General features: G+C 40.0%; 2 protein-coding genes across 5 annotated transcripts in view; both read right to left on the bottom strand.

Moving 5' to 3' along the window:
• atg7 (ATG7 autophagy related 7 homolog (S. cerevisiae)) overlaps positions 1-14,470 on the bottom strand; it is a 41,654-nt gene extending 27,184 nt beyond the window's left edge. Inside the window, exons 1-15 of one of the 3 annotated variants that reach the window (XM_037448510.2) lie at positions 14,401-14,470; positions 12,598-12,802; positions 12,343-12,397; positions 11,932-12,049; positions 11,701-11,778; positions 11,466-11,582; positions 10,578-10,724; positions 10,238-10,326; positions 8,236-8,357; positions 7,193-7,283; positions 6,777-6,921; positions 5,597-5,755; positions 3,022-3,216; positions 1,899-2,114; positions 215-330 (exon numbers count right to left, since the gene is read on the bottom strand). In XM_037448510.2, the coding sequence (XP_037304407.1) occupies positions 215-330; positions 1,899-2,114; positions 3,022-3,216; positions 5,597-5,755; positions 6,777-6,921; positions 7,193-7,283; positions 8,236-8,357; positions 10,238-10,326; positions 10,578-10,724; positions 11,466-11,582; positions 11,701-11,778; positions 11,932-12,049; positions 12,343-12,397; positions 12,598-12,769 (1,820 nt within the window). In that variant the 5' untranslated portion in view covers positions 12,770-12,802; positions 14,401-14,470. The other 2 variants (XM_037448509.2, XM_037448508.2) reach the window with 2 other exon arrangements.
• Positions 14,471-16,797: 2,327 nt separating this feature from the next.
• Positions 16,798-21,262, bottom strand: hrh1 (histamine receptor H1). Of its 2 annotated transcripts, none has more exons than XM_037489691.2 (2): positions 21,062-21,262; positions 16,798-19,138 (listed from the first exon to the last, which is right to left on the bottom strand). In XM_037489691.2, the coding sequence occupies exon 2, from the start codon at positions 18,906-18,908 to the stop codon at positions 17,259-17,261; it is 1,650 nt and encodes a 549-aa protein (XP_037345588.2). In that variant the 5' UTR covers positions 18,909-19,138; positions 21,062-21,262; the 3' UTR covers positions 16,798-17,258. The 2 variants fall into 2 exon arrangements, with proteins under 2 accessions (XP_037345588.2, XP_037345587.2); XM_037489690.2 differs by having other exon boundaries at positions 21,099-21,262.
• Positions 21,263-27,264: the final 6,002 nt, after the last annotated feature.

Below are 27,264 nucleotides of genomic sequence, written 5' to 3'. Positions count from 1 at the left end.
GATTTTTACATTTTTTTCTAATTGAAATAAAATAAAGATGAAGAAGGCATGGCATGAAAACTTTTGGAACCATGCTGACGGACTGAGGCGAGGTGCTAAAGAAACGTTGACTCGATGTAGTGCACAAGAAGACTCAAGCTGCGATCACAGGGTGCCCAGAAAAACACGCCAGAGGCAGGAGCACCTAACGCCGCCTTTTCAATGTTGTTCTCACCCTTCGGTGTGCTGCAGGATGGACACCATCATCTCCACAGCCAGGGCTCCAGCGATCATGGCCAGGCCTGGTCGGCTCACTGTGCACTGCTGATCCAGAGTCCGATCCCTGGTTGACTGTTTAACAACAAAGAAAGCAAAAAGAGATAAAGGTATTAGAACATGATGAAGTGAACACCAATGAATTGTCTTTTGGAAAGTATAGAATTGTTCCATTTTAGTCCAAACAGGCAAAGAAGACCCCCTTAGCCAAAGGGAGGTAGGTTGAGTGAGCAAGTACGGACTAAAATGCTCGCAGACTATTTACCTCAGAAGACTGGTATGGGAGTCCTTTAAGGTAAGTGGCTTTTGATGTTGACATTTTCATAATCGGGACCTTTAATGTCAGCACTAAATGACATGACACTTCAATTAAGTGTTATAACAGCTGATCAATGACACCGTAGTGGCAGCCTGCTGGTTTTTCACAATATATTAAATATGTAAAATTCTATTTCCATCAAAAACAACTTTTGTAAACATTACATCATCTACAACTTTCTGTCCATTCATTCAGACAACTAAACGTATGTGAGGAAGCTGTGTCATCCGCTCTGCAGAGAGGGTGATTGGCAGCAATCTGCTGTCCCTCCAGGACTTGTTCGATTCGAGGACCCTTCGAGGAACCTGACGCGGGCTAGAGAGATTGTAGCCGCCCCCTCACCCCGGACAGAGAATGTTTGTGCTTCTTCCATCTGGCAGGCGGCTGAGGTCCATCAGGACCAAGACATCACGCCACAGCCAACAGTTTTTTTCTCGTGGGCAGTCGGGCTCATTAAAAAGGAGTTCAAGTCCCCCACTGACCGACTCGGACATCCCTTTTTCCACCGGTCACTTCCCTTCACACACCATATGTACACACGCGTGGCACTTTAATTCTCACTCACAATACAGTTGTGTAGGTTATCTGCTCCTTTGTGTACTTCATTTCTTAATTCTATATTGCTCAAGATTATATTCTAATATTTGATACTATAGATTTAAATTGTAAATTCAACATGTCATTTTTCCTCCACTGTGTTATTGGTATTGTTGTCCATTATCTCATTGTCGTACTGTCCAATGTTACGCACCAACCGCCATGTCAAATTCCTTGTGTGTCTAACATACCTAATGTTCCTGAAGTTCCGTGTTGGAGCCAATGACATTTTCAGAAGAAGTCAGAGCTGAATAGCAGCTACCAACAAAAGGCTGTGGCCTTCAATAGCTGATGGATTGCTTTCACAAAATAATCATAACGAAAGGTCATGAAGGGAAAAAGAGACCAACAAAAGTATCACAAAAGGATACATAGGATGGACACGGGGGACACACTACGTCTGTGTCACAGATCTCACTCCTTCCTTTTTGCAACATGATTAATCAGAGCATTTCAAAGTGCTACAATTTGTTGACAATGATCATAAAAGGGGAACCACAAAAATGGGTTTTAATTTACTGTAATATCGTGAAAATGAGCAACACCTTCATCCAGCCGTTTGGTCCATTTGAAATATTGAAATAAGCTTAGAGAAAAAACATGTTAGTGAAAGAAATCACTTTGTTTCTATTCTGTGTGTTGTGTTTCCCCTTTTTGGGCCATGTGTGTGTGCTCTAGGTGAGTCCACGAGTTGAGTGCATGCTCGGTATCGGCAGGTTTTACTCACATCTCCTGGTGCCACGACATCGTTGCAGAAGTAGCAGCCCAGCTTGTGTCCCGGGATGTTGGAGAACAGCGAGGACGCAGAGCCGGCCGGTGCGGACGAGGAGGAAGCGGAGGAGTCTGCTTCCGCAGACGACTCACTCTGACTGACGGGGGGCTTCTTCAGGCCGTGGCGCATTACGACGAATGTGTCGAAGCCCAGAGCGGCGTTTACCGCCAGCTGGAGAGCGAAAGACCACAAAAGCAAAAAGTCACGGTAACAAAAATGTTTTTAAAAAGCAGTGGCAAAGACAGTTGACAAAATGGCTTTGGCCTCATTTTTCACAAACAAAAAGGGTTGAATCACATCACATAAAACATTGAAAAGCTATCTTGAAAGCATCTCGCCACTCAGAGAAGAATTAGGAAACAAATTGTGAAGCCAATTTGGGGTAAAGTCTAAAACAGCCCTACGACACAAAACGCCAAATCGACTCTGTGCTGAGCACACCACCGAGAAAATCTAATCAGTGGTACCAAAACTCATTCAACAATATAGGAAATGCTTGAGTGAGACCACTGGAGGCAGTAACAAGAAATGGCACCCCTTTTAATAATCTAACGTTGCCTGGCAACTAATAGAATTCCAGGTATTAAACCTAAGAAAGTGCCAATATTATGGGGCTAATTTAATTATCCTCAGGGATAAAGTTTTCCAAATTCAAAAGTTCCAGGTTAAAGTAGAACAAGAACAGAAACGTCTGTGGCAGCAGTGCTGCATTTTTCCCTTCCAAGTCGATTGGATCCTGTATCCCCTAGTCTTGATTCAGTTGATAAGCCTTAGTGATAGTATTAAAACAATTTAAGTAAAACGTTTTTATTTTTATTGTTGTTTATTTTATGTGTGATCCAAGTGCAACATACCTACATACATGCATGCATTCTTCTGCAATAATGCTATCTGCCTCAGTGGTTTTGGCTAATGGTACACAGTAGGGACAAAATCCCATTCAAACATCCAGTAAACACGACAGAGCATAAGGTATAACTTTCAGCACTAACTGTCATTTGATTCAATGTTTGCATAGAAAATACAACAAGTGCAGCGCTGGTGACCCGCAGGCCGGTGACCGTTCCGTTCTCCGTACCTTCCTCTTGCTGGCAGCGATCACTGTAGGCAGCCAGCGGCTCTCCCTCGTGTCCATTAGTAAGAAGACCACATCGTGTTCAGAAATGAGCTTCTCCAGATGCTCGACGTCCCTCTGGGCCTGGGACAGAGTGGCCTCGGAGAAGTTCACTGGATGGCCGGGCATGGGGATGCTCATATTAAAACCCTCTGCATTCTGCGGGAGGACATGGAGAGATATTTTGTAAAAATTTGAAAATGCTAGCCTTTTTTCATCAAAAAAAACCCTGAACCTCTAAGTTCTTAAGTTGGAGTTTATTGGAAAAGTCACTTTTGCCACCCGCTCGCCTGTACAAGAAGTTTAAAAACGGCTTTTGTTTTGTCCTTGTCTCTAGATGGTGCACATCAGCTGCTGACTTCTTTCTTTCACAGGGAGATGCAAGAAGCAATTTCATCCTGTCTAAAGCAAGCCATTAAATCAAATATTTCCAACCATCTATCAGATGCAATGCCTTCATTTTTTTTGACAATACAGAAAAGTAAAAAAAAAAAAATCAAACCAAGTAGGTTTTTTTCTGCTTTCTGCTGAGTAACATACTCGTCTAGACAGATAAGCGAGGGCACCATGTCATCAGCACAGCTGACCTGAGGCCAGTGGGCATTGGGCTCTCATGTACACGTCGATGTTATGGAACTATGAAAAGAACACCCTGAAAAATCATTTCCAATTCCATTAGGGACCTCAGGAACGGATTTGCTCCAGGGATGCAGGTTTGACAGTGTTGCAAATGGAAATGTCAAGACTAATTTTATAATCAATGGAAGGACACGAAAGGGCAAAGAAGAGGTGTGAGATCTTAACAAGAAGAAATGCCACTTTTACCAAATCAGTGGATCCACTGCGTGTGCCCTCCATGTGTCGAGAGTGGTAGCTGATAAGAGTTTTGTATTTACAGCTAAATATTAAGGAGGTTCTTTCAGGCTGCAGAGATGCTAATATTATTCCTATTTGCCTCGAAAAAAAAGAAGAAATTCTCATCCTTTCCAGAATAGGTAAAAAGTATATTTCCCTGCCATGCCTTCTTTCAAAAACCCACACACTTTAAATGTCAGTTGACAGTATTCCTCCACAGACCAAATATGAAATCTTCTTAGAACCTTTTCAACATTGTGACCTTATGTGAACCTTGGTTCAAATAATGCATTTCTGTGCTTTCCGTGTTTGTATTTTTTTCTCCATCTTTCACGCTACCACCTGGTGCCTCTGTGTTTGTAGGAAAACAAGGCAGGAGGAGAAAGAAGGAAGCACACACTGCCACTGAAAAAAAAAACAAGCATAGGAGGTATATGAGATAAAGGATGTCATCAGAACAGCCTTTGCTCTTTACTTCCTTTTTCATTCACACAACAATAAGAGAGAATCAGAAAACGGCAGATAGCGGCCAGAAGTGACACTAGGACATAAAGTTGATGACATGATGGCATGCCAATTATTTGTCTGTGTGTGTGTGTGTGTGTGTGTGTGTAAAAGGGGACATCTTGTGTCTTTTCGTCTGGGACACTCTAACCCCGGCCCAATTTAGTGTCTTCTTTAAGGAAGAACCTGCAACCCGAGTCGAACCTTGAAAATGAGGGTTCAATCTTACAGAATTCTAGGTAAAATACGTCACAGCAGTCAGAGGGTGGGTGAGTCCTGTTTAGCAGACAGAGCTCGGCCAAAACAGGAGAACCGCGATGTCCATTTAATACTGAATGCCTGTAAAAATTAAAATTGAAATGGATGCTTCAAAAGATTCTCAAAAACCTGTTTAACTGGTGAATTAGGGAACCTTCTCTTGGTATTACAGCAGTGGGGTAAAAAGTATGTTGCTATAGCTTTCAAATGAATGTAGTGTAGTAAGATTAGGATATACAAATGTACTAGAGTAGAAGTGTACGTAGACTTTTGTTTTAATCATTTGGTTGCCCCTCAGGTGACATACTGTATTATGTCAGAATTTCTGCCACCTAAAAGTGCTTCAAATTAAACAGTTAGAGGTTGGTTGAACTGCTCCAGTCACTCACTGCCTACATCTGTTTGAGCAACTTAACCTGCACTCATCAGCACCAAGGTGAACGTGCTTCACATCATAAATATTCATCTGGTCCATGTTTTTCCAAGTCATTTAATAAGAGATAGTTACCTTTGGATCAAAACACAGCGCTGCTGTGAGTGTTGGGCTGCTTATTCATTTACTAGTGCAACAACATGTCATCCCCAGAGCAGCCACTCTTTAATTAACAAAGCAATTAAACTGCCTGCCATAATATGCAAACACGCATACACACATTATTTTCTGCTTGGTTTGGCCTTCATATCTCAGACATGACCAATAAAACGGGAAAACAATTATACGGGTATAGGAGCACGAGTATAAATTCAGATTAGAACTTTTAAAGTTATACAGCACACGTATGAAAGATCCACAAAGGAATAAAAGCAAAAACATTTCTCATGACAATATATCAGACCTCTTGAGAACCAACGATGGATGACCTCACATGCCGGGAGAGATTGCATTCTGCGCCATGCCCATTGATTTTACGATCGCACTCACCACACCAGGAAAGATTTTGGAGAGTCGCTCAGCAGCTGCCATCGCCTTGGACTTTCCTCCGCCCAGGCAGTCCTCAAACTCGTAGAGCGGCTGCCGAACCGGATTGGAGTAGGAGATCTTGGCGTTGTCTACAAATGTGATGTGTCGCACTCCCCATCCCTGGAAGACGAAAGACAAAACATACATTTTAAATCACATTATTTTGAAAATAGTAAAACTCAATTCTTTGACTTGGCCGTTCACTTAAGCACCACCTTCATGGGACAATGACTGGGCGGTTTCCATCACCCTACGTTAACACAATCTCCAGCAACACCATCCGTTATAATAAGAAGAGGTCGACATTGAAGACGCATAGACATGCATTCATGAAGAGCATTGCAACTGCAGGCAGCAGAACTCTGACAGCGCGATAATGTTGTCAGTGTAGTAGTTCAAAGAAGGGACACCGCATTGAATTCTAGCAGGCAGTGAACCAGCCTTTTGGATCTGGTCACTGAAGAGTCTAAATCTTTTCTAGGGAAAACAGAATTACAGTTAACACAGAACGCCAGTAGCTTATCAGTGACAGCAGCACTTAGGAAGCAACATGTTTTACACGCCTTACCACATTTATATTTGATAGTTCCGGTCAATGAAAGTGACAGGTTGAACGGTTTCCTCAGATGTCCTAAAGAGGATTTAAGACTATATAGGTTTTCTATTTAGGAGGTACAGTTTTGATTTACCTTTAGGTTTTTGCATCAGTTATTTAAGAGTGTTGAGCTCCCACTTATAATGAGGATATTGGCAGTTGTATTGAATGTGGAGGAAATGAAACTGGCCTTCAGAGGAAGCGACATATATATTTTATATCTATATTAAGCTAGTTCACCATAATTGGTTGGATATTTGGTGAAAAACAAGTATGCAATCTTAACATCCTTTTTACCCTTTCTTTCTTTTCATCTGTAACAATTCAAGATGCTTTATGTAACACTTCATGGACTCTGATGAGTATGGAGGCAAAAGTCAGTTACCGTCAAAAGTCAGTAACTGGCAGAGTACATTGAAGATGGGAACCTGGTAATTAAACAAAATTAACAGCAAAGAGCCCACTACACTCCTAAAATCTGTTTGGTCAAGTACTATATACATAATGTCTGATTCCTTTCTTTTTGTCCAGGTATTCCATCCTTACCATGAGAGTCCTGGCTACATTGCAGCCCAGAGTGCCAGCTCCCAGTAGAAGACACTTAGTGGAGACCACCTTGTCAAGGTCCAGAGAAGGAACCAGCCTCCACCTCATGAGCTTCAGATTCAAGTCCACGGAAGACTCTGCAAGTCTGCAGACAGGCAACAGAGACGACTGAAGACACTCTCCTTTGTTCACAGGGTGCAGACTTAGGTTGACAAAGTTGTTTTAAAGCCACAGATGGCACAGCATGCATCACTGCAGTACCGCTGAGAAGAAAACACAATCCACTTGATTGTGGAGATATAGCGGAACATTTGCAAGAGCCCAAACCGGTCCCTTAACTTAAAGCGCCAAATATGCACATTGCAGTTTAATCATACTAACATAGTCCATTTAGACCTGTGCAATGTGTTTATTACCTTTTAGGGTCCATGCATTCACTGAGGTTGACCATCCTGGGTCCCATTGCCCCTTTAGGGTTCTTCTCCCAACCTACACTCTTGGGACAGGCTGTGAATGAAACAGAGGATCAATCACATATTATAAGTGCTGATCTTCACAAATTACAGAAAGATCCAAAACCCATTTAGAAAAGGTTGGAGTAGCAGTACGATATGTAACAGATTGTTGTGGCCAACACCAGTGTGGGGAGCAGAAGCAGCTTTTTTAAGGGATAGTGACAGCTTTATTTTGATGTATGGACTCAAAGTATTGTATTTTCTCAAATGAACACCATGAAACGCCCACTAAGCTTCTTGTCCAGTTTTAGTCATGTTGCTAAGACACTACTTCACAGCGTTAATTCTTCACTATTCAGCTTTGGCTGCTAGATGAACAAATGTCGCGGGGTATTAAAGTGAAAAAAAACATTGCAAATTGCATGGACATAGACAATTAGAATCGACGGGTAGATTAAGTTAAATTTGATATTGGATCGGGAATGGGATATGTGAATGATCAATTGTCATGACATTTCTTTTGCTATTCTGAAGACTCAATCTCTTTTTGGTCATGACAAGAACCGAGCCTTGTGGATCTGAACAATTGGGCAGAGCTAGATTTATTAATCCTTTTCAAACAATACCAACCTTCTCCATACGGAACCAAACCTTCAGAATTCATATTCTGTCGAGCCACAATGTGCATGGAGAGGTTTACAGGGTAAACAAAAGACACTTTGTTTGAACTCAACAAAACCATCATTACCATGCTGCGATAACCATTTAAATGATTTGAATCCCGTATTCAACAGATAGAATTGACTAATGAAGGAGCTGTGGGAGATTAGTTGGGCACGATAAGGAAGCATTGACGGCTCAGTTACAATATATATGCACAGAAGCATTGAGATCATCAAGAAAAGGTGCACGTGCAGACGCAGCCATGAGACATACCAACACAGGTACATGCCACGCGGCGTTATATGGACAGACATGAACACACATAAAGGAAAATAAATTACCTGAGTCGAGTGGATGCTTGGGAAGTTTTATCTGGAGGACAACACTGTGCTGTATGGAGCGGCTTCCCTGCATCGTTCGGTCCCTGAAACACAGCACCTCCACCGTGTCCAGCTTAGAGCCCCTGGCACAAAACACACAAACCAAAGAGACACAATGCAAATCAACAGCGACGCACACACACATGTCATGCACAGGTTGGAAGGAAGTGTATCCTTGAGATTGAATTGAGATATAATAATAATATAATATTTCATGGAATATGCTGTCTCCCTCTAAAAAAAAACAACAAAAACAGAAGTGATCAAATATTTTCCCTAATATGGAACCAAATGACCACAGTCACATTACACAATCAAACTCTATTGATCCAACTGAGTTAGCGAGACATTGCGTCTACATTGTAACTCCGTCCTCTCCCATCTCAGCCAGTATCAACAGTTTATGTTTAACACTGAAAGAGTAGTGCAGCAAAGAGATGGATAGTTTATTGCCAAACGGACCCAAACGGGATTTCCTTGTTTTAACAAAAAATAATTATGCAATAAAAAACATTCGGAAATACAAGACAAGTGCCAGGAAAAACTAGTCTTTGGGTAAGACGACAACAGCAAATGACTGATGGCGGAGCCGAGATTCACTTCAGTGCTGAACTGCAATTGCAGCCCTGAAAAGGGCCATCGGACAATATGGTAATGTGATCTTTTGCAGAAAAGATAAAAAGCAATTTTCAAAAGAATAATCGTAACCCATCAGTTATCATCATGTTACTCTTTTGTTGTAAATTATTCTGCACCTGCAGCTTTATTTTGCAAAACAAAAATAATTGTAGGTCTTGAGTAGAGAAGAGAGAGACTTGAGTTATGCACCGACACTATTTATCCGTTTTAAACAAAAAGACAAATTTGTTCAGCTGAGCTGGATGGTCATTTGCGTTCCCTTGTCCTTAGTCTACATACTCACTCATGTTTAAAGTGCCATCACTCTGGAAAGCAAATGAAAACACTACATTGGGAGATAATGTAGTAATAAAAACTGATCAAAACAAACACTGTCAAATAGTAGGAAAGCCGATTCATAATAGCTAAATAAATAGCTCCTACCAGCTAGCTTTAGAAATGGTCTGCACTAATAGTTTTATCATATTAGTGATTTGTTATTTAACGGCAAATACATGATACATGAAATGTTTATTTCAGCTACGAGCCATACTTTGGTAATGGTAAAAAAACAGGACACAATAACGAAACTCTTTCGTTCAAAGGGCACACGTTTCCACGCAACACCCCCAGTTATGCAACAACCTGAGTCAGTACTTTTAACAGTAAAACACTTGAGTATAAGCAAAAGTTATTTTAAATTACAACACTAGGGTCAAATCCGCTCTTTAGTTGCAGGCATGAATACTAGATTGTACATAATTCCCTCCAACCCACCTGCTAGATATTATCAATGGTAACGTACAGTCAGTGACAATTACAGCATTTTAGTGTAATTCTTTGTATACCAAGTTTCAGGAGCTGTGTGTTTACACAAAAGGGCCAATGGTGTGTACACAGCAGCTGCTATGTGCTGCATGTGCCACAGATGGGCAAGGAATGGCGTAACAAAGCACTCCATTCATGATGATGATTTGAAATGTAGCAATTGGATGATATGATCCACACCTACCGTAATTGTTGGGAATCAATGTTTGAGTATTATTGGAAATCCAAGATATTTAGTCAAAAGGGACCATGTTGCCATCTATAAATCTTGAGTAAACACTGACAACACCACTGTTGCTAAGCAACACCTAGACAGATGTTTTTCACTTCCAGTTTGATAGAAACGCAAATATTTACTAATGCTTATACGACCTGCTTGCTACACTTCAAAGTCAGGAAATTAAGTAAGCAGAGATTTCCTGTCTCTTACTGCATTAAGTTGTCAGCCATCTCTTTACAGCAAATTCTCACTCAAGCACACACACACACACACATACACATACACATACACACTTACCACTGGCTGGCTAAGAGGACCAGTAGATTTCTCAGAGGCCAGCCCGGATGTTGGGAAAGAGTACACGGATCATAGACGCCCACAGTAACCTAGAAGACAGTGAGTGAGTGAGTGAGTGAGTGTGTGTGTGTTGAGCGTGACTGTCATAAAAATAATTCTAATAGGACATAATGAGACAGAGATGAGTGAGATTACAGTACTTTTTGTACTGAACAATCCTACAATACTTGAATCTTTGAAGCGCAGGGGAAATAAAAACCTACTTACATTTTATTGGACTCTATCAAACTGCGCTCATAGAAATATTTTCAATCAGTTTTAAAACAAACTGAACTAGTACCTTCTTTGTATCAGTGAAGAACGTGTCCCAGTCCTCAAGCGATGCCATCCCAACAGTGTCAGCTGTGTACTTCATTATGAAGTAAGGCTCAGCAGTGGTCCCTCTTTTGATACACAGGTTGTCATAGGCCTCCTGCAGGGCTGAGATCTAAGACAGAAATAATTGGGAGTCAGTAATAATTATAGCAAGCTCTGTGAATTGCACCACTGACCATATAACACAAACACAGAGGGAGATATATATATATATATATATATATATATATATATATATATATATATATATATATATATATATATATATATATATTTAAAAAAAGAGAAAGAGATTTTAAAGGGTAAACCTGTAATGTGTTCTTTTATGGATACGCAGAAAGTTACCTGAGGCCATAATATCTGCAATTAATATTTACAGTTAGTTTAACTTGGAGCATGGACGGATGAACGTATATTATGGCTAATTACAAGGATAAATATTGCTGTATGTATTATTTTATGAACACCGTAAATGTTTAGTTTGTTTTCTCTTTCCTAATGAGGCTTTTTCGCACCAGGGATCCCTTGACCATAGAAATAAGAATTCACCTCACTCAATAATATTATTCTAGAACGTACCAAGCATTTGACCGAACAGACATATTCAAATGTTTTGATTGGGACCTGCATCTATCTCATTATCAATGAGGTTAGGAATGTTAAAACGATAGCAGGAAAGAGGAAACTCAGCAAACTGTATTTCAACCACAAATGTTATGTCTAGAATTTGTAATGACAGTCGACATTGTGGGGGAGCAAAGTGTGATGAGTTGAATACCACCTGATGATTTAAAAAAACTGTAATACTACAGAATATTCAACCGAGTGGTTGTAGAATAATTAAAAAGCCAACCTGTTTTGCTGAGAAAACTTTCTCCAGAGCAGACGGCGGTTGGATAATCTTTATTCCCTCTGGGAAACACAGTGCAGGGAAGCAGAACCAGTAGTAGAAATTGTACTTCTTCAAATCCTGAAAAAAACATTAAAAAATGTCAAAAATAGAGCGAGAGAAATCGAAAGACACTTAAACCTCAACATCATTGCTATACTAAACACTAACACATTTAAAATATGTTCTTTATACATACTGCAAAAGTCAGCAGAATGAATTTGCAGAGGATGGATGGGTCCTTTAATGCAGCTCCAGACTGTATAGCATCCCATATCTACAAAACAACAGGAGAGGACAAATCCCATTCATTAGATCAGTTAATCCTCAAGTGCATGTGTTGTCTTTTCATTAAAGTAATTCCCAACCATGTGTCTTATGTGAATATGTGTGGGACAGAAATGTTTTCCATCGTATCTTTTTTTTTTACCTCCTTGGCCTCCTTCTCCAGCAGAGCCTTCTTATCGGTGGTCTTAAAGGCATCAAGTGTGTTGGTGTTATAAAGCGTTCCAGTAGCTGGACAGCAACGGGCTGGTGTCGGTCCATCGCTGACAACAAAACACATCATACTTTTATATTAAAATGACTGGCTGCACTTGTTTATTTTCATGGTGCAACTATTTTCTTTACTGAAGGCTTTTGAATGAAATAAAAACTTGAACTCAACTAAATTGTTCATTGTTTTAAAAGACTACTCAAACAATCCGAGAGTGGCATCCAGTTCTTTTAGTCTGTTGTTGGTTGAAAAACTTCATATACATTTTTCTTTAAGAATAAATAACATTAGGAGAACATACAGTTAAATGTGTTTTCTTCAGGCAACATAATGCATCAAACTTACACTTCAAATGCACTGAACTCCAACGTCAGGCGAGTTGGCAAACCTAGTGGGTCACCTATTGGACATGAATGAAAAATATAAAAAACATTTAACATCCCAACAAATTGGCCTTCACTGTTTTCATATCCAGTATGCGAAAATGCACAACATTTGTATCATTAAACATCTAGAATTGTCAAAAGTGAAAAAACAAAACATCAACTATATATACACACAGTTATTGTTATAATGATAACATCTGATCTCACCACTTACCGTTGTAGTAATATCCTTTAATAGATTTGGGGCTTTCATCCAATCTGTAGTCATTGAGTTTTTTCTGAGTGAGCTGATGCCAGAAGCCTGCTTCCAGGGCACTGCTGAAGGGAGCGAACTGTAGCTTGAGGTCTGGAGGGGAAGACGCTGCTTCACTTTTGTCAGATGCCATCACAAATTCACTTACAGGATGCGCTGCCAAGAACTGGAATATGTGACATTAAACAGTTGTAGGTTATTGAGACAAAATAGTCAGTTCACCATAAATGCATTAGTATACCACAAAACAAATAAGATGTATCAGCCTGTGTATTGATAATGGGAAATTGAGCCTACTTACTGGTTGCATCTCTAAACGTCTGTGGCAAAACAAAATGACCTTCTGCAAAAAGTGTTTATGTTGCAAAGCCTTATATTGTGTCACATGTTGTACATATTGCAAAGCATTTTGCAGCAAAGTTATGAGTCAGGGCCAAGTAGATAAAGCCAGCTTGATTTGACAAACTGTATAATAACACAAGTCAACCCTTAGCACGGCTATTTTATACTGTAGATATGCAGATGCATTTATTTAGGCTTTGTGGTAACTTGTGGTCATTTATTACCATTACAGAATAAATTAGTAAGAAATCAATCTAATAATGTATATTTCGAATGATGAGGATACTATAAGGACATCCAATTGTTATATATGTTTAATTACATTTGTTTCCAACGCTTTTCTAAACGAAACACGGAAACTGAAGTACTGTTAATTTTATGTTTTCTGAAACATGGCTTAGTGGAGAATAATTAGTACCAAAACTTTAAACACAGAAATACTTTAAGGGTCTCCTTTAGGACTTTTAAAGTTAATTTGTAAGTCGAAGTTCACAATCATTGCTCACTCGATGAGGACCTTAACAGTTTTAATGCAGACTACACAGCCGAAGCAGAGGGGCGACAGTGGCGCATGGAGTAGGGAGGGTGCGCTGGGAGCCGAAGAGTTGGTGGTTCGAACCCTGCCTGCCTCATGTTAAACGTCGAAGTGTCCTTGAGCAAGACACACCCAACCCTCAACTGCTCCCCGGGCGCCCCCATAGCAGCCCACTGCTCCCACTGTGTGGGATGGGTAATATGCAGCTAACGATTTTGTATGTATAAAATACAAATGGCTTCTTCTTCTTCAGAAGCGTGGAAAGTTTAACTGCCCTTTTAAACACGACTTGCTCCTCCGAGAAATCATCCACGCTGATGGCTGTATTTCAACCCATGTTAAATCTGGTACACCGTTAAACACACGTTCATCTGTCAAACTGTACCAGCTTGAGGTTTGCACATGGATGTATAAGGGTTTGTGGACTTACCAGAAATTCTCACTTCCTGGTCTAGTGAGTCATGTGATCGCGGGATTTGTCAACACAGCTAGGCAGTGTGGGTAAATAGCTAGCCACCTTAGCTTAGAAGCTAACGAACTAAATCTCAAGGAGCAAGGAACAGTGAGTAAATTATAAGGAACCAAAATAAAAACAAGAACAAGCAAACGACGAAGAATGACAAAACTGACAAAAACCTGTACGTGCCGTTTCTTTTCATGTCGGATTGAACAGATATTAGTGTAGAATTGTTCGGGCTAGCGAGAAGTGAGTAGCGTATCAGTCTCAGTTTGTAAACGGTAACGTTACACTCGAAAAACCGGTTTAGTGAGGTTATCATTACGTCACAAACGAAACATTATTGCATTCAAGCAGGAAGAAGTGCACGTTGTCGGCAATAAAAGAAAAGCAGCTAACGTCACGAGCTCATATTCATCCGAATGGTTACCTGGAAATGAGCGTTGTCTGGACACCGGGCAGTTACTTAGGGGCCGTCAATAAACTACACTAGTGCAGGACTTAAGTCGTTAAAACTCTCTATGATTGAACTTCAGAAATTTACGAATATGATCATTGATGTTTACTCATCTAAGAAGTTGTTTTTGGTTTAATATTTTGTTGCGCATTATTGTTCAGGAATCGTTTATTGCCATAATATGTCATGTGCATGACAGCAGGCAGTACAATAATGACAGACAACGTAGTGCAGGAATAAGATACAACATATCATAAAATATATGATATGGGTTAGGAAGCTAAAGCTATTAGTAAGTTAAGAAATAAAGATAAAATAAAAAATTATGATAAAGTGCACCGGCCAACAGAAAGTGACGAAAGTGACAAGTAAAAATCCCAAAGTGTATGTACATGGAGTGAGAGTCAGTCAGGGGATTCAGTTTGGACACACCTTGTCAATCAATTGAATGAGAAAGTGTGTCTATGTATGTACTGTACATTGTACAATCTTATTTTTCCACAGTACGAAAAACAGCATCATAAAAAACACAATGTATACAAAATGCAAGGCGTACAACGTACAGGTTACAGGACGACATTGTTGATTCTTCATCCCACACTGTTGTCCTCCTTCATAATATAACAACTATTTTGAAAAAAGACTCCATTTGTCCAAATTTACGATTGAGATTTTGGAGACGATTTTGGAGATGATTTCAAATGTCTTTACGGTCTCAGGATTACATGAGGAGAAATCCTCATGTAATCCTCATGTAACCACCAATATCACCTGAAAAGGTGGAATTATGGACCATTGTTGTGAAGTGAGAGCATGAACTACTTAGACATTTCTGATTACAAACGATGCACTGTTGGCCTCAATCGTTAGAGAGAGAGAGAGAGAAACAGACAGAGAGAGACAGACTAAGAGAGAAAGACAGAAGACTGAGAGAGATAGAGAATTGAGGTTACTGTTGTATGGCATGAAGAGGAAAAAATCAACCAGAGCTTGATACCTTATTCCCTCTGCTTATTATTCCATGCATTTTAGAGTTTTCAATTTCATAGCAGAAGAGATGCTTTTCCGTTTTACAATCTACTGTGACCTGTAGCTTTTAGGGAAAGTGTTTCTTCAGTGTATTTGTATAATGTTGATACTAGTATATAAACGCTACTATAGTTGGCAGCAATATTGTGTCTCTAGCAGGATTGTGTCTTTCGATTGTTGTCTGATTATCCATCACTGACGACTTGGCACGCCTGCATCTGAAACATCGTGTTTTTTTCCTGAATACCACCCTGACACTGGCTCCGTGTTTTGGACTGAGGTATGCTGTAGAGATGACAGAGTGCAATCACACTTCTTCCAGCTCGGTTCCATCCCCCTACTCATTTGGCTAAGCGGTGACTCAGAACCCGTCTGTGTTCACTGGACACAGGAAACGTGGGTCTGGTGTTGTACTCTTTTTCAGTGAAACACAGAAATCAACTACAACCAACAGTAATGGGCCTCTGATCACAAACCTTTGGAAAATCTGAGCACTGATTCCACAGTGGTTGCATGTTAATTGTGAAAGCCTTTGACTTTATATTGCGGCCATTATTATACAGTGAAGAGAGCCTGATAACAGTGTTATTTTTTTCTAAATATGTGTTTAATACGAATATACTTCGATGAGCCTCAAATTAACAGTTGCTTTTCCACTGCGTTGTGAAAAATAATTGGTGTTCAATGGCTCATTACACAGTGGGTGTGTTGGGAAGACTTACTAGTCACAGTGGTTGAAGCAATAGTACTGTAGAACGCTGTACAGCGTGTAACCTCTCAGCAGAGAAGCCTTGATGAGTCACTGGTGTGTGTGTGTGTGTTATCTAAACTAAACGCAGACATTGGAGAAGCCTTGATGCAGATCTTATGTGTATATGTCGTAAATGCGGAGACTACAATTCAGACCATCAACCTTGGTGCATAACTTGTATGTATGTCATCTAGACTAAAATTCAGATGCTGATACACAGTTCTCCGAGCAGCAACTTGACGCATTACTTGTATGTCTTTCAACTTTGTTCCCACTCGCAAGTATTATTTAATAAATGTCCTGTTTAATGATTTAAACTAACAGGGTTTAATAAAGTACAAGTGCTTGTGTTTTTGTTGGTAGTGAAAACATGTGATTGTCACACACACACAGAAATACTCTATATATATATATATATATATATATGAAATAAAGTAATAAACAAATAACCAGATTGTCTTAACAGCTCAGTCAACACTTTCATTTGTTTTTCCTGGACTGAAGTTAAAGGGACATCTAATGTTCAATATTCTGGTCTAAAGATGAGAAAAACAAAGGAACAAATGCATGATTGTAAAATGGTAGATTTATTGTATCATGATACATATATTTTTGTGTACATAGATGATGCAAAAATAAATAAAATTGAATCTGATTTCCTTTAAAATACATTCAAAAAAGTTTACCTCAGCTCTGGACCAGAGCCAATATAAAGTCCTATTCCTCTTAACGAGGTTGAGAGATCAAATTCTTTGGAATTTATAGGTGTCTGGTCTGACATAACACACGCACAATAAATAACATTGAAGTCAGACCTTTTCCTCAACTGCTGCCATGAGTTTGAATCGGAGTGCAGCAAGTTACAAAAATCGAAATTTTAGAAAAAACAATAAAGTAACTGATGTTCAAAATGCATCGACAGTTTTATTTACAATTGAAACACCCATCTCTGCAAGGGTGCTAAAGACCAACAATCACTGAAACACGTCTTCCTTTCTCATTGGTAACATTTAGACACCAATGATTTGGTTTTATGATTTTGGCTGTCCTGTCAAAAATGGATGTTAAGTATATTTTTGAAGACTCGTTTGAAGTTTCCGTTGCACAGTGGGTAAATGAAAGGGTTGAGAGTTGAGTTCATGTAACCTAACCATATGGTGAACATGTGAAGGTCATGGTGCACGCACTCTCTGCAGAACGCCGTGACCATGAAAGTTATGAAATATGGTATCCAACACAACAAGAAAGCAGCGATTATAAAGCCCAGCTGCTTGGCTGCTTTGTGCTCTTTACGTATCCTAAGGCTCTGGATGCGCTGACACGATTGGTCGATAAATCTTTGCCACGTCTGTCTTAGAGCCCCAGCATTAGCCGGAGTCAGTTTGGCCTCTTCGACCCCTTCCCCAGTCCAGGGCAGAGCCTGACTGGCTTCACAGTTGTTGTAGAGCACGGAGGTGTATCTCTGCATGTCTGTAACCTGACTGATTTCACAGACGCCGCTCACTGACTTTGGCATTGTGACGTGACATTGGTTCAAAGATGCTTGAAGTTTGTTCTCATTATTCCCCTCAGAGCAAATGACGTCCGGTGGCACCGAAGATCGACTCGGGGGAGTCCCGACCTCTGGGTGCTTCTCCTCTGGAGACGATGGGCAACTTTTGACCTTCTTTTTAATTCTAATTCGTTTTGTTGTCAAGGCTAGCAATGAACTCTGCTGGCACTTGACACCAATTTTCCTGTGAGATCTGGATGAAGCCGTTTTGGATATAGTGGGATCCTCAAGAGAATATGGCTGCTCTAATGTGTTTTTGTCCAACAAACGTATTTTTTTAGAAAGTTTTATAGGAACTTCAAAATCCCTCTTAGGTGATTTGGAGTGATTTTTCAATGCTGTTGGAGCATTTGGTCCAATCTCATTTTCCCCAAATGAGTCTGTTGGATGAATGATTCGCTCCCTGTCCCTGAGATGTTGCCTTACTGCTAAGTAGATGTGCGTGTAAAACCACAGCATCAAAATTGAGGGTACATAGAAGTTGAAGACAGCAGTAATGACCTTAAACCACGTGACAAAGCGGAAATCAGTGTCACACTTGTTTTCCTCCTCGGGTTTAAGGTCTACATGAGTGAAAGACCTCCACCCTAAAATTGGAATAATCCACATCATCGACAGCAGCCAGGCTCCAGAAATCATCACACTGGCCTTACCCCGGGTTCGATACTTTAGGTACTTAAGCGGCTGTCTGACGGAGCGGTACCGATCCAAACACAGGATGAACAAGCTAAATATTGAGGCCGTGCTCGCCACGTAGTCCATGATGAGCCAAAATTGGCAGACAAGCCGTCCCAGTTTCCACTCGTCCTCCAACAAATACACCAGGTTTAGAGGCATAACCGTGGCGCCGACGATCAGATCGGCCACGGACAGGCTGACGATGTAGAGGTTCCCGACGGTGTGGAGGCTTTTCTCTCTCTTCACAGCGTAGAGGACGAGCAGGTTCATCATGACGGTGAGGAGGGAAAGGAGTCCCAGGCAGACCCCCAGCAGGACGCTATGGAAGCGGCCATGGAGGGTCAGCGTGTGATTGCTCCTCGAGGAGTCGGCATTGAGGAGGTCACTCCAGCCGTTGACGCTGTGGTTGATAAAGTTGCTGATGTTGAGGTGCGGAGGGTCCGAGGAAGGTGACGGACCAGATTCCATCATGGAAGGTGCAATGGTCACCTCTGTATCCACTCACATCATCGACAGTCCACCTTCTGTGGAGCACCGTGTTTGAACGAGGTGTGTTCACAAGGTTTGGACCCAACAGTTGCACACATAACAGCCAATGAGCCGTAGTGTTACATAAGGCATCCTTGAACCCCGTAAAAGGTGTTCATCCATGTTTTCTTGATTGGTGGCCTGTTCTTAGAAAAAATCCAAACGGTTAACACCTGGAAAACAAAAGAAAAAGAGAGATCAAAATGTGTTCCTCTCATTACTCAAAAACTTTCTAACTTGTAATTGTTACTTTAAAGTCTGAACTTTGCTGTGCAGAATAATTTAAGTGCAGTTCAACATCTATTTACATTCATTAGCAGAAGTTCAAACTATTTCTACCCTCCCCTTTAATCTGAGTGACACAGTTTTTTTTACATGAAAACTGTATATAGCTTCTGGATGTTCATATGAGGAATATAAATGTAACTGGTGCTGGAGGAAGTATCAGAGCTTTTACGCTGATAAAAAGTTAAACTTAAAGTTCATCTACGATACATAAATTCTATATCTTGCTGAAGTAAAATGTAAAATGTATTTTCAGCCATATTTACATTAAGCACCAATAATGACTAAAAGTATACAGACAAATGCCTTCTATAGCTAATATATTTTAACAAGATATTTTTTAGTACATTTATATACACACATACATTATGCTCCATATATCTAATCATTTCACTTTCTTGGATCGGATCTCTCTTGCTCTTTCGCTGTCCATCTGGCTTTCTTTAACACTCACCCAAAGGGGAGGGTGACAAAATACGTCAATGAAAAGCAGTTGACAAAGTGAAAAGAAGAAATAAAATCCTGCTGGTGTTTCCACATAGAATATTTTTCGTTTTTTTATGTTTGAATCTGCATTGCACAGCTGGACGCATCCTATGAAATTCAATATGCTGCTGGAAGATCACTTGCAGGAATTCTCAGCTTGGGGTATTGATCTTTTAAAGAGAATACTGAAAGAAGCCCGTTGCCATGGAGGCCGGCTGGCGTTTCTATAATGAATCTGTGAAATTGAAATACGCATCCAACCCCTTTTTTTCTACTCAGACCCGAGTATGAAGCATTGCATTTTATTATTTTCTTTATATTATCTTATATCACATAAGTGTATTACATAACTAGTGTGTTATTTTGCAAACAAGGCCATAACATTTATATTGACGCACTACTCACAAACAACAAGAAATAACTTAGAAGTTTAAGAATATTAACAAGAGAAATTGTCAATTTAAATCTCTTATAAAATGTAAATATCAAAACATAACAAAGAGTCGGTAAGAGAGAAAGAGTAAAGCAATTTGTGTAGCTTATTGATTACAGAGACAGCCTGTTGAAACACCTGCTTCCTTCCCATTACTTTATTCTCCCCTATCGATGCAGTGAAAGTGACGATATGTTCTGTCTGCATCTCTGCATCTCGGTGCCTGCTTAGACTCCCAGGAGGAGCCAGAAGATAAAATATCAAGATCACTAGTGTTCACTTCTGATTGGGGGGGGAGCACTTGATTTTAGCAGTGAAATTATTTATATTTCACTCTCATGTCATGCATTTTAAACCATTTAAGGTCAAAGGGAAAAACTAAAACTCCTGATTCACATTAGAAACGTTGAAGTCAGTTTAGTTCTCAGATGATCAGCCTCTTGAATGAACCTCCTTGGGTCTTAAATGTGTGACTAAACGTTTCTGTCCTGTTTATACATATACCTTCCAACGCTAATATTTAGGAAGCATGAACGGAAGGAATAACACCCTCCTAAAGAACCAACTCGAGGGGAGAAAACCACTGCGTGTTTTCTTCATTTGAGCAGCGCACTCGTAGCAAAGGACAACGCCAATTATCTGTAATGACCGCTGCTCGTCTCAATGCATTACTGAAGAGCGGGGGCACCGACTCGTCTCCAGCTGTGAGGAGACACGACGGAGCCTGTATTCCTGGAGACACATGATGAGTCTCGGGGTAAATACTACGAGTCTTTGCGCACGGGATCACCTGTTGAGCGCACGCAAACTTTTAAGCTCTCGGCGCGACCCGCAAACAAATGTTTTTTTTTTCAGTCAAAGTTGGATAAGGACATCGGCAGTTGACTCTTACCAGTTAATCCAATGCTGTGCAGAGTTTCTGGACTTACCAATGATATACATAGAATTCCCCAAACGTCCGTTTAATATATTCTTCTCTTCAGCTGGTATTCCGGGTCATAATCACAAAACGAGTGAACGACAGGGGCATAAAATTGAACCGATGACGTCAGCAACGCACTCTCTCTCTCTCTCTCTCTCTCTCTCTCTCTGTGTGTCTCTGTGTCTCTCTGTCTCTTTCTCCAACCATCTCTCTCTCTATCTCTCCCTCTCTCCCACTCTCTCCCTCTCTCTCTTCTAGGATAGACTTTGGAGTGCCCGTGACGTCACGCTGGACAATTCAGCCCTAAAATGATCTCGTTCAGGTCTTCTCCTCACGTTACTGCTGGCGTATGATTCACCACACTGCTGCACGGGGGTTTAGGTGTAACTTCCTCATGAGCTCAGAGCTGTACAATTACAGTAATGGAAAAAGAGGCCATTAAAAGTCCTCCAATACTCGTAGCTGAACAATGTTTTTTGTTTTCTTTACAGCTGAGGCATCTCACGGAAAGGGGAGAGCGAGTTGAGGCTGGGAGCTGTATAGGGACGACTAAGGACTGCAATACCAAGAGACCATGGCAACATCTTCCTCCAATCACAACAGTCAAGCTATAAGGATGAGACTGAGCACAAAGTGTGCCAATCAAGTACCAGCTGTCTTGGTGGTGTTTATTTAAAGTCCAAAAACACAATACTGTTGGAGTCGTCAAGTTCACTCAGCAAAGGCGGATATTAAAGCATTAAGACAATACAGCGATTTGGCTCACCGGCTGTCATAGGGCAGCATGTCCACCCCCGCGCGTCTCACCGTCTGCAGAATGTGGATTCACGCACACAGAGATGACTGTTTATCTTATTGGCATGTAATATACTTAGAACTTCAGCCATTGCTCATTTAAAAAAAACAAAAAACTGTGGGGGTTCAATTTGTTGTGTTTCTTTGGCAGAGGATCAGATACTATCTGTGTATAAAAGAAAATGCACATTTAATGTGTCCAAATATAGATGTTAAACTGGTGGGAGAGACTGAAAGTTTTGATAGGGACGGGTTCTATTTGATCAATAGTTTGTACTGTTGCTTGTTATAAAAGTTTAGTACTGCAGTTGATGATTCAGAAGCTATATAACCATATAAGATATGTGTCACCAGTTCCTTTCACTCTAAACACGGCACCGCAAAAGACATAACCTTTAAACAATGTTTTGTCTGAACTAATGGGAGATTTACAACAGGAAGATCTCTGACCAAATATCAAGCATGTCTGATAACATCTCACACTGCATCAGATGGGGTTGACGAGGCTCACGATGACGCTGCTAATGGGCCGATTCTGGGAATTCTCTGGGTCATGATGTTCTGAGGTTGTGAAACGGCTACTTGGTCAAAATGAATGTGTACCAACTGATGGCATGCGACTGTGGGGTGAAGTTCACAAGGTCAGAATGGAATGCTTGTATATTTTTATTGCAAAACATATTCATGATAAGAAGTCTGGAGAAACACACAGATAATTGGGCCTAAAGGTGGTTTTACGAGAGGTTACAGAATGCCGTCTTTGGGGATTTGATGCAGCTATGGCCATAGTTAATATGTAGACTAAGCTCCACTACTTAGCAAAGAGGTTCATCATTCGTGTTGTTCTCAACATTAAATCAAACTCAAATGTGAAGAACCTCATACACGCCAAGTACTATTACTTGAGAATATTTAATGTATGGTAATTATTCAATCAGCTTCAAGAAGATGAACTTAAGATACACGTATCTAATGAATAGCCAGCTGCTATTTAGCTGAATAACTGTCATTATTTTCCTCTTCTCCTTTTAGGATTTCTTAAGAAAACACCATATATTTGTTTAGCATATTTTTGTGTTTTATATTTTATATTGTTGTATACTTTGCATAATATCAAAAAAGGATCTCACTGCAGTGGCGATATATTACAAATATGACAAATAAGACCCTTAAAACCACATGAGGCAGAGCAGGAACCACACATTATTACAAACATCGGATGAAAGGATAATATTTGGGGTCACTGAGCAATATGAAAATAACTTAATTTAAAAATGTTATATAGTATTCATATAGTTTAATGTCAAAATATTCATGTCAGATGGTCCAGGTAAAACGTGCAGAATCTTAATACCCTGGATATATCGGATATTGAGTTTCTAAAAACATATTGTCAAACCTAAGTTGGGTTTTTACTACCTTGATAACACAACTCATAAATAATATTCATATTTGTTATGTTACTTTAAGTAAAGTGAGTGCACACTTACTTACTGTCTCAGCAGTGCTGTTTTAAAGTATTTTCTTTTAATCCGTATTTCTCTTCATGCTGTAATTAAAACCAGTTTGGATATTCAACTTCATATAAATTGTGGCAACTGTTTTTGTGAATTGAGTTGAACATGAAGCAACAGATTTTTTTCAAATGAACAGGCACTAACATTTCTTCTTTTGTTTGATGCCTCCTTATAAATCCTGCATCAAAATTGTTACTGAATAAGATTGAGAAAAAATGTAATTATTTGTTTCTTTTGAGTCTAAAGTCTAAAGGGAGTCTTAAGTTGGTCCCTCAAAGTGACTCTGCCTTTGGCCTGAGAGAAAGCCAAAAAGATTCTGAATGTCGGCGTTTTTACATTCAAGCTGTGCTGTAAAGGCAGCGTGTCACCAGCAGCCGCCGTCAGCCACACACCTGACCTGCAATAAAGGCTTTGGGTCACTGTGACATGCACAAAACATGCAGTGTGAGATTTAGTGAAAATGAAAATTCAAACCGGTTGAATGAACAAAAATCTCAGTTCACGAATGTCTGGCGAAGACACGATGCAACAGAAAACTGGGGGTTTCATTTACCACATTTCTTTGTGTCCCATCTGCAGCTGTTGATGCAGGAGAGTCGTATCGATTAGTTCATTATGTTTATGTCAGTCTTTGATGCACTAACCAAATCATTTTTGGATTACTGGGGTGAAAGAAGGGATCAGGTGTTACCACCATCACTGTTCTCTCTTTTATGAAAAAGCTGCTGGTGAAGAGGTAAAGCAAGGCAAGGCGAGGCAATTTTATTTGTATAGCACATTTCAACAACAAGGCCATTCATAGTGCTTCACATAAAACGCTTAAAAAATCCCCAAATAATGCAAGGAGATTGATTTACAAACAATTAAAAACATGGGATGGAGAAAGGCAAGGAGGCAGGGAGCATGTAGCGAGAGCAGATTAAGGGTATAGTGAGAAGGAGAAAAGACGAATTATAAGAAAAGGTTGTGTGTGTGAGTGCTTGTTAGAATGAGGACAAAACAACAAGGTAATTATAACCTGGATTTAAAATAGCACGTGGTTCCATCATCTCTTTGGTAAACCCCCCTTTCAAAGAACACCATAAGGCTTGGTCAATATTTATATTCTATAATTTATGTAAAATCTGTGTGAAATTATGTTATATGGATCCAAAAAGTGTAAGTTAAAATTTGAACAGACAGACTGATATATGAACGAGTAGAGTTGGTAGTCGGATTTGTTTATTGAGTGTGTATCTGCGTACACGTTGTTGTGAACATGGATGTGAGAATGTGTGAGTGGGTTAGAGGTCTTCCTAATTTCATTAAGATCAATCTGCATCAGAGCCCATAATAGCACACAATTACAGAGTGCAGGGGAATAAACAGACCAGTAACAGTTGAGCCAGAGGCTTCTAATGGAAGCCGTGTACTGGTCACAGACATCACTATTATCATTCATGCTTTTATTTATCCCATCAAAAACCTTCCAAAAGGAAATATGTCTGTTGCGCTCAGACAGGATTTGACCATCAACATTTATTGTAAGCATGTACATGCTTCCAACATTTTTTTATTTTCTCTCAGACTAAAAGCGATTTCACAATTTCCCGTTGAGGATCCTTTCTACAGCAACTGTTAAAGAAAAAGAAAACCAGGTGAGGCCATTTCTAAGTCAACGGTGACATCTGCTGGCTCTGTCTGTAGCTGCTGAAATGTTACATAAAAGAGGCAAAATAGCTACTGTCTCCTGTGTGGCAAATATGTGGGGGATTTTACTAGCTCACAAAACAAATCAAAGCTCTCTCTTAGTCCCTGGAATCAGCCCCACCTTCAGTAAAGCCTTCGTGAAACTCAAAATCAATATTCATCATCAGCCTCTCAGTAGATCAGTGTCTCTGAAAATGATAAGAAGAGGAGCACCCTGGGTAATCTCCCGCCTCATGTGGGATTTACTCTGCTGTTAGCGGTGGGAGTTGACTTTGAAACCATTTGTTCAGCCACGTTAAGCAAACCCATCAAACGACGACTCTTTCAGATGAGCAGAAAGGTGAACATCAATAGCAGCAGTTGAGTAATCTCCTTAACCTCATTTAAGGATGTGTACAGCAGAAGGTGGTGTTCGACCTTTATTTCTTCCATTCCCCGGTTTTCATCCTTTACTCCTTTTCATTTGCTCTTCCTCCAGCCTTCTCTTCTTCTGTTGATAATATCAACACGTCCCCACTTCCTAACGACGAGTTACAGCAGCAGGAGCGCTGTTGAGAATAAAACAAAATTGGTTTCAACATGAGTTTTGACAAAACAAGAGCGCGGAAATTAGAGTGTGGAGGAAGTAGGGAAGGGCCCATTAGCTCAGCCGATTTATGCCACCGGTCAGATTTAGCATTGGGGCTGACGTGATCTCGTCACAAGAACGTCTCTGGATTCATTCAAATTACTGATTGTCATCCTGTTTCAGCCAGTGTGCAACCAAATCCCCTGATAATAGTATAGGATACCAAAGCTGTAAGGCTCTTTTGATGTTGTTACTCCAGTCAACATGTCTGAGTATGATTAAACTTGTTCATTCGATTATTAGGTTACCATTATGTCTATTGTGTTACTCAGTTCACGTAAGCAACGTGTTTTCTTGCATTGTTCTTTTTTAATTAATGAATATTTTCTTCAATGTTTACTTCCTTAATTTATCAGTTGTCAGCTTAGTTTACTCTGGGGATGTTCAAGTGTAATACATTAGGCCATTATAACTGCAGAGGAGTAAAATGTAGAGTATTTCCCTCTGACCTCTACTGTACAATAAAGTCGCAAAAGAAATACTAAAGTACGAGTGGCCTCATTTGGGATTGACAAATCAAGTGTTTCATATATGCAACTAAAAGAAAAAATGTGTGACCTGTTTTTAGGAGCATGTGTGTAAACTAATGGTGGGTGATATATCAAGTACATTTCCTTTATTTGAATATTAAAACATACTTGAGGAGATGCCTGGTGGGAAAGCTTGATTTAAAACTAGAGGAATTGGAAAAGAAGCACATGTCTTTCTGAGTGTCCTCCAGCAACACCCTTAATCCTCAGCAGCTCTCTAGTGATTTGGATTTAGAGCAGTATAGCTGTGCAACATGAACCAAATCTCTTTAAAAAGAGAACTGCGTTAACATGTAATTTCAGGACCTAGTCATGTGATTTATATATATTTATCTTCAAATAAAACCTTAACATTAAACAGAAAACCACATTTCGATCGTTAACAAATTTGTTTAATTGAAATGTGCAAGAAAAATGCACTAATTTTGAAATTATTTTGAAATGATAACAAAACATATTCTCTGACACTTTGCGTCAGCCAGAAATTTGAAAAAAATTCTGCATTCACGTTTACTTGATTTCAACATCTTGTATGCCTGTCAGCATTTTTCAAGCCGTACTGGATCTGATTAGGGCTTTTGACGGCCTTTATACCAGAACCCTCTTCAGTGCCATTTTTTTCGTCTTCGAGAGGCCCGATTCAAACGCCCTCTACATCATCTTCACTTTCCTTTTTATAAACCTCTCATCGGCCTCCTCCTCTCTCCTTCTTGCTCACGCCATCCCTCCCACAAATCCCTCTTCTCTCCCCCCTTCCACATAATTTCCTCCAATTTACTCCGCTTCCCCCACCTCTCCTCTCACTGCCTCCCTCCATTTTTCCGTTTCTTGGGCATTTTGCAGTCACATAGTCAGGCATGTGAGGTGATTGACTTATGTAATCTGCTCTCTTCCCATTTGCTCTACATGTCTGTCTTTCTTTCAAAAGGTGGTGCTAATTTGACAATGAAGTGGAGGAAACACAAATGAAATTCATTGTCTGTCGTCATAAAGAAGAACCCCTATTTTGCTGTA

The sequence above is a fragment of the Pungitius pungitius genome, chromosome 8, assembly GCF_949316345.1.
Source record: "Pungitius pungitius chromosome 8, fPunPun2.1, whole genome shotgun sequence".
Classification (NCBI taxonomy): domain Eukaryota; kingdom Metazoa; phylum Chordata; class Actinopteri; order Perciformes; family Gasterosteidae; genus Pungitius; species Pungitius pungitius.
Note: the sequence above shows the minus strand (reverse complement) of the source record. Positions and strands in the feature narration are given on the sequence as shown.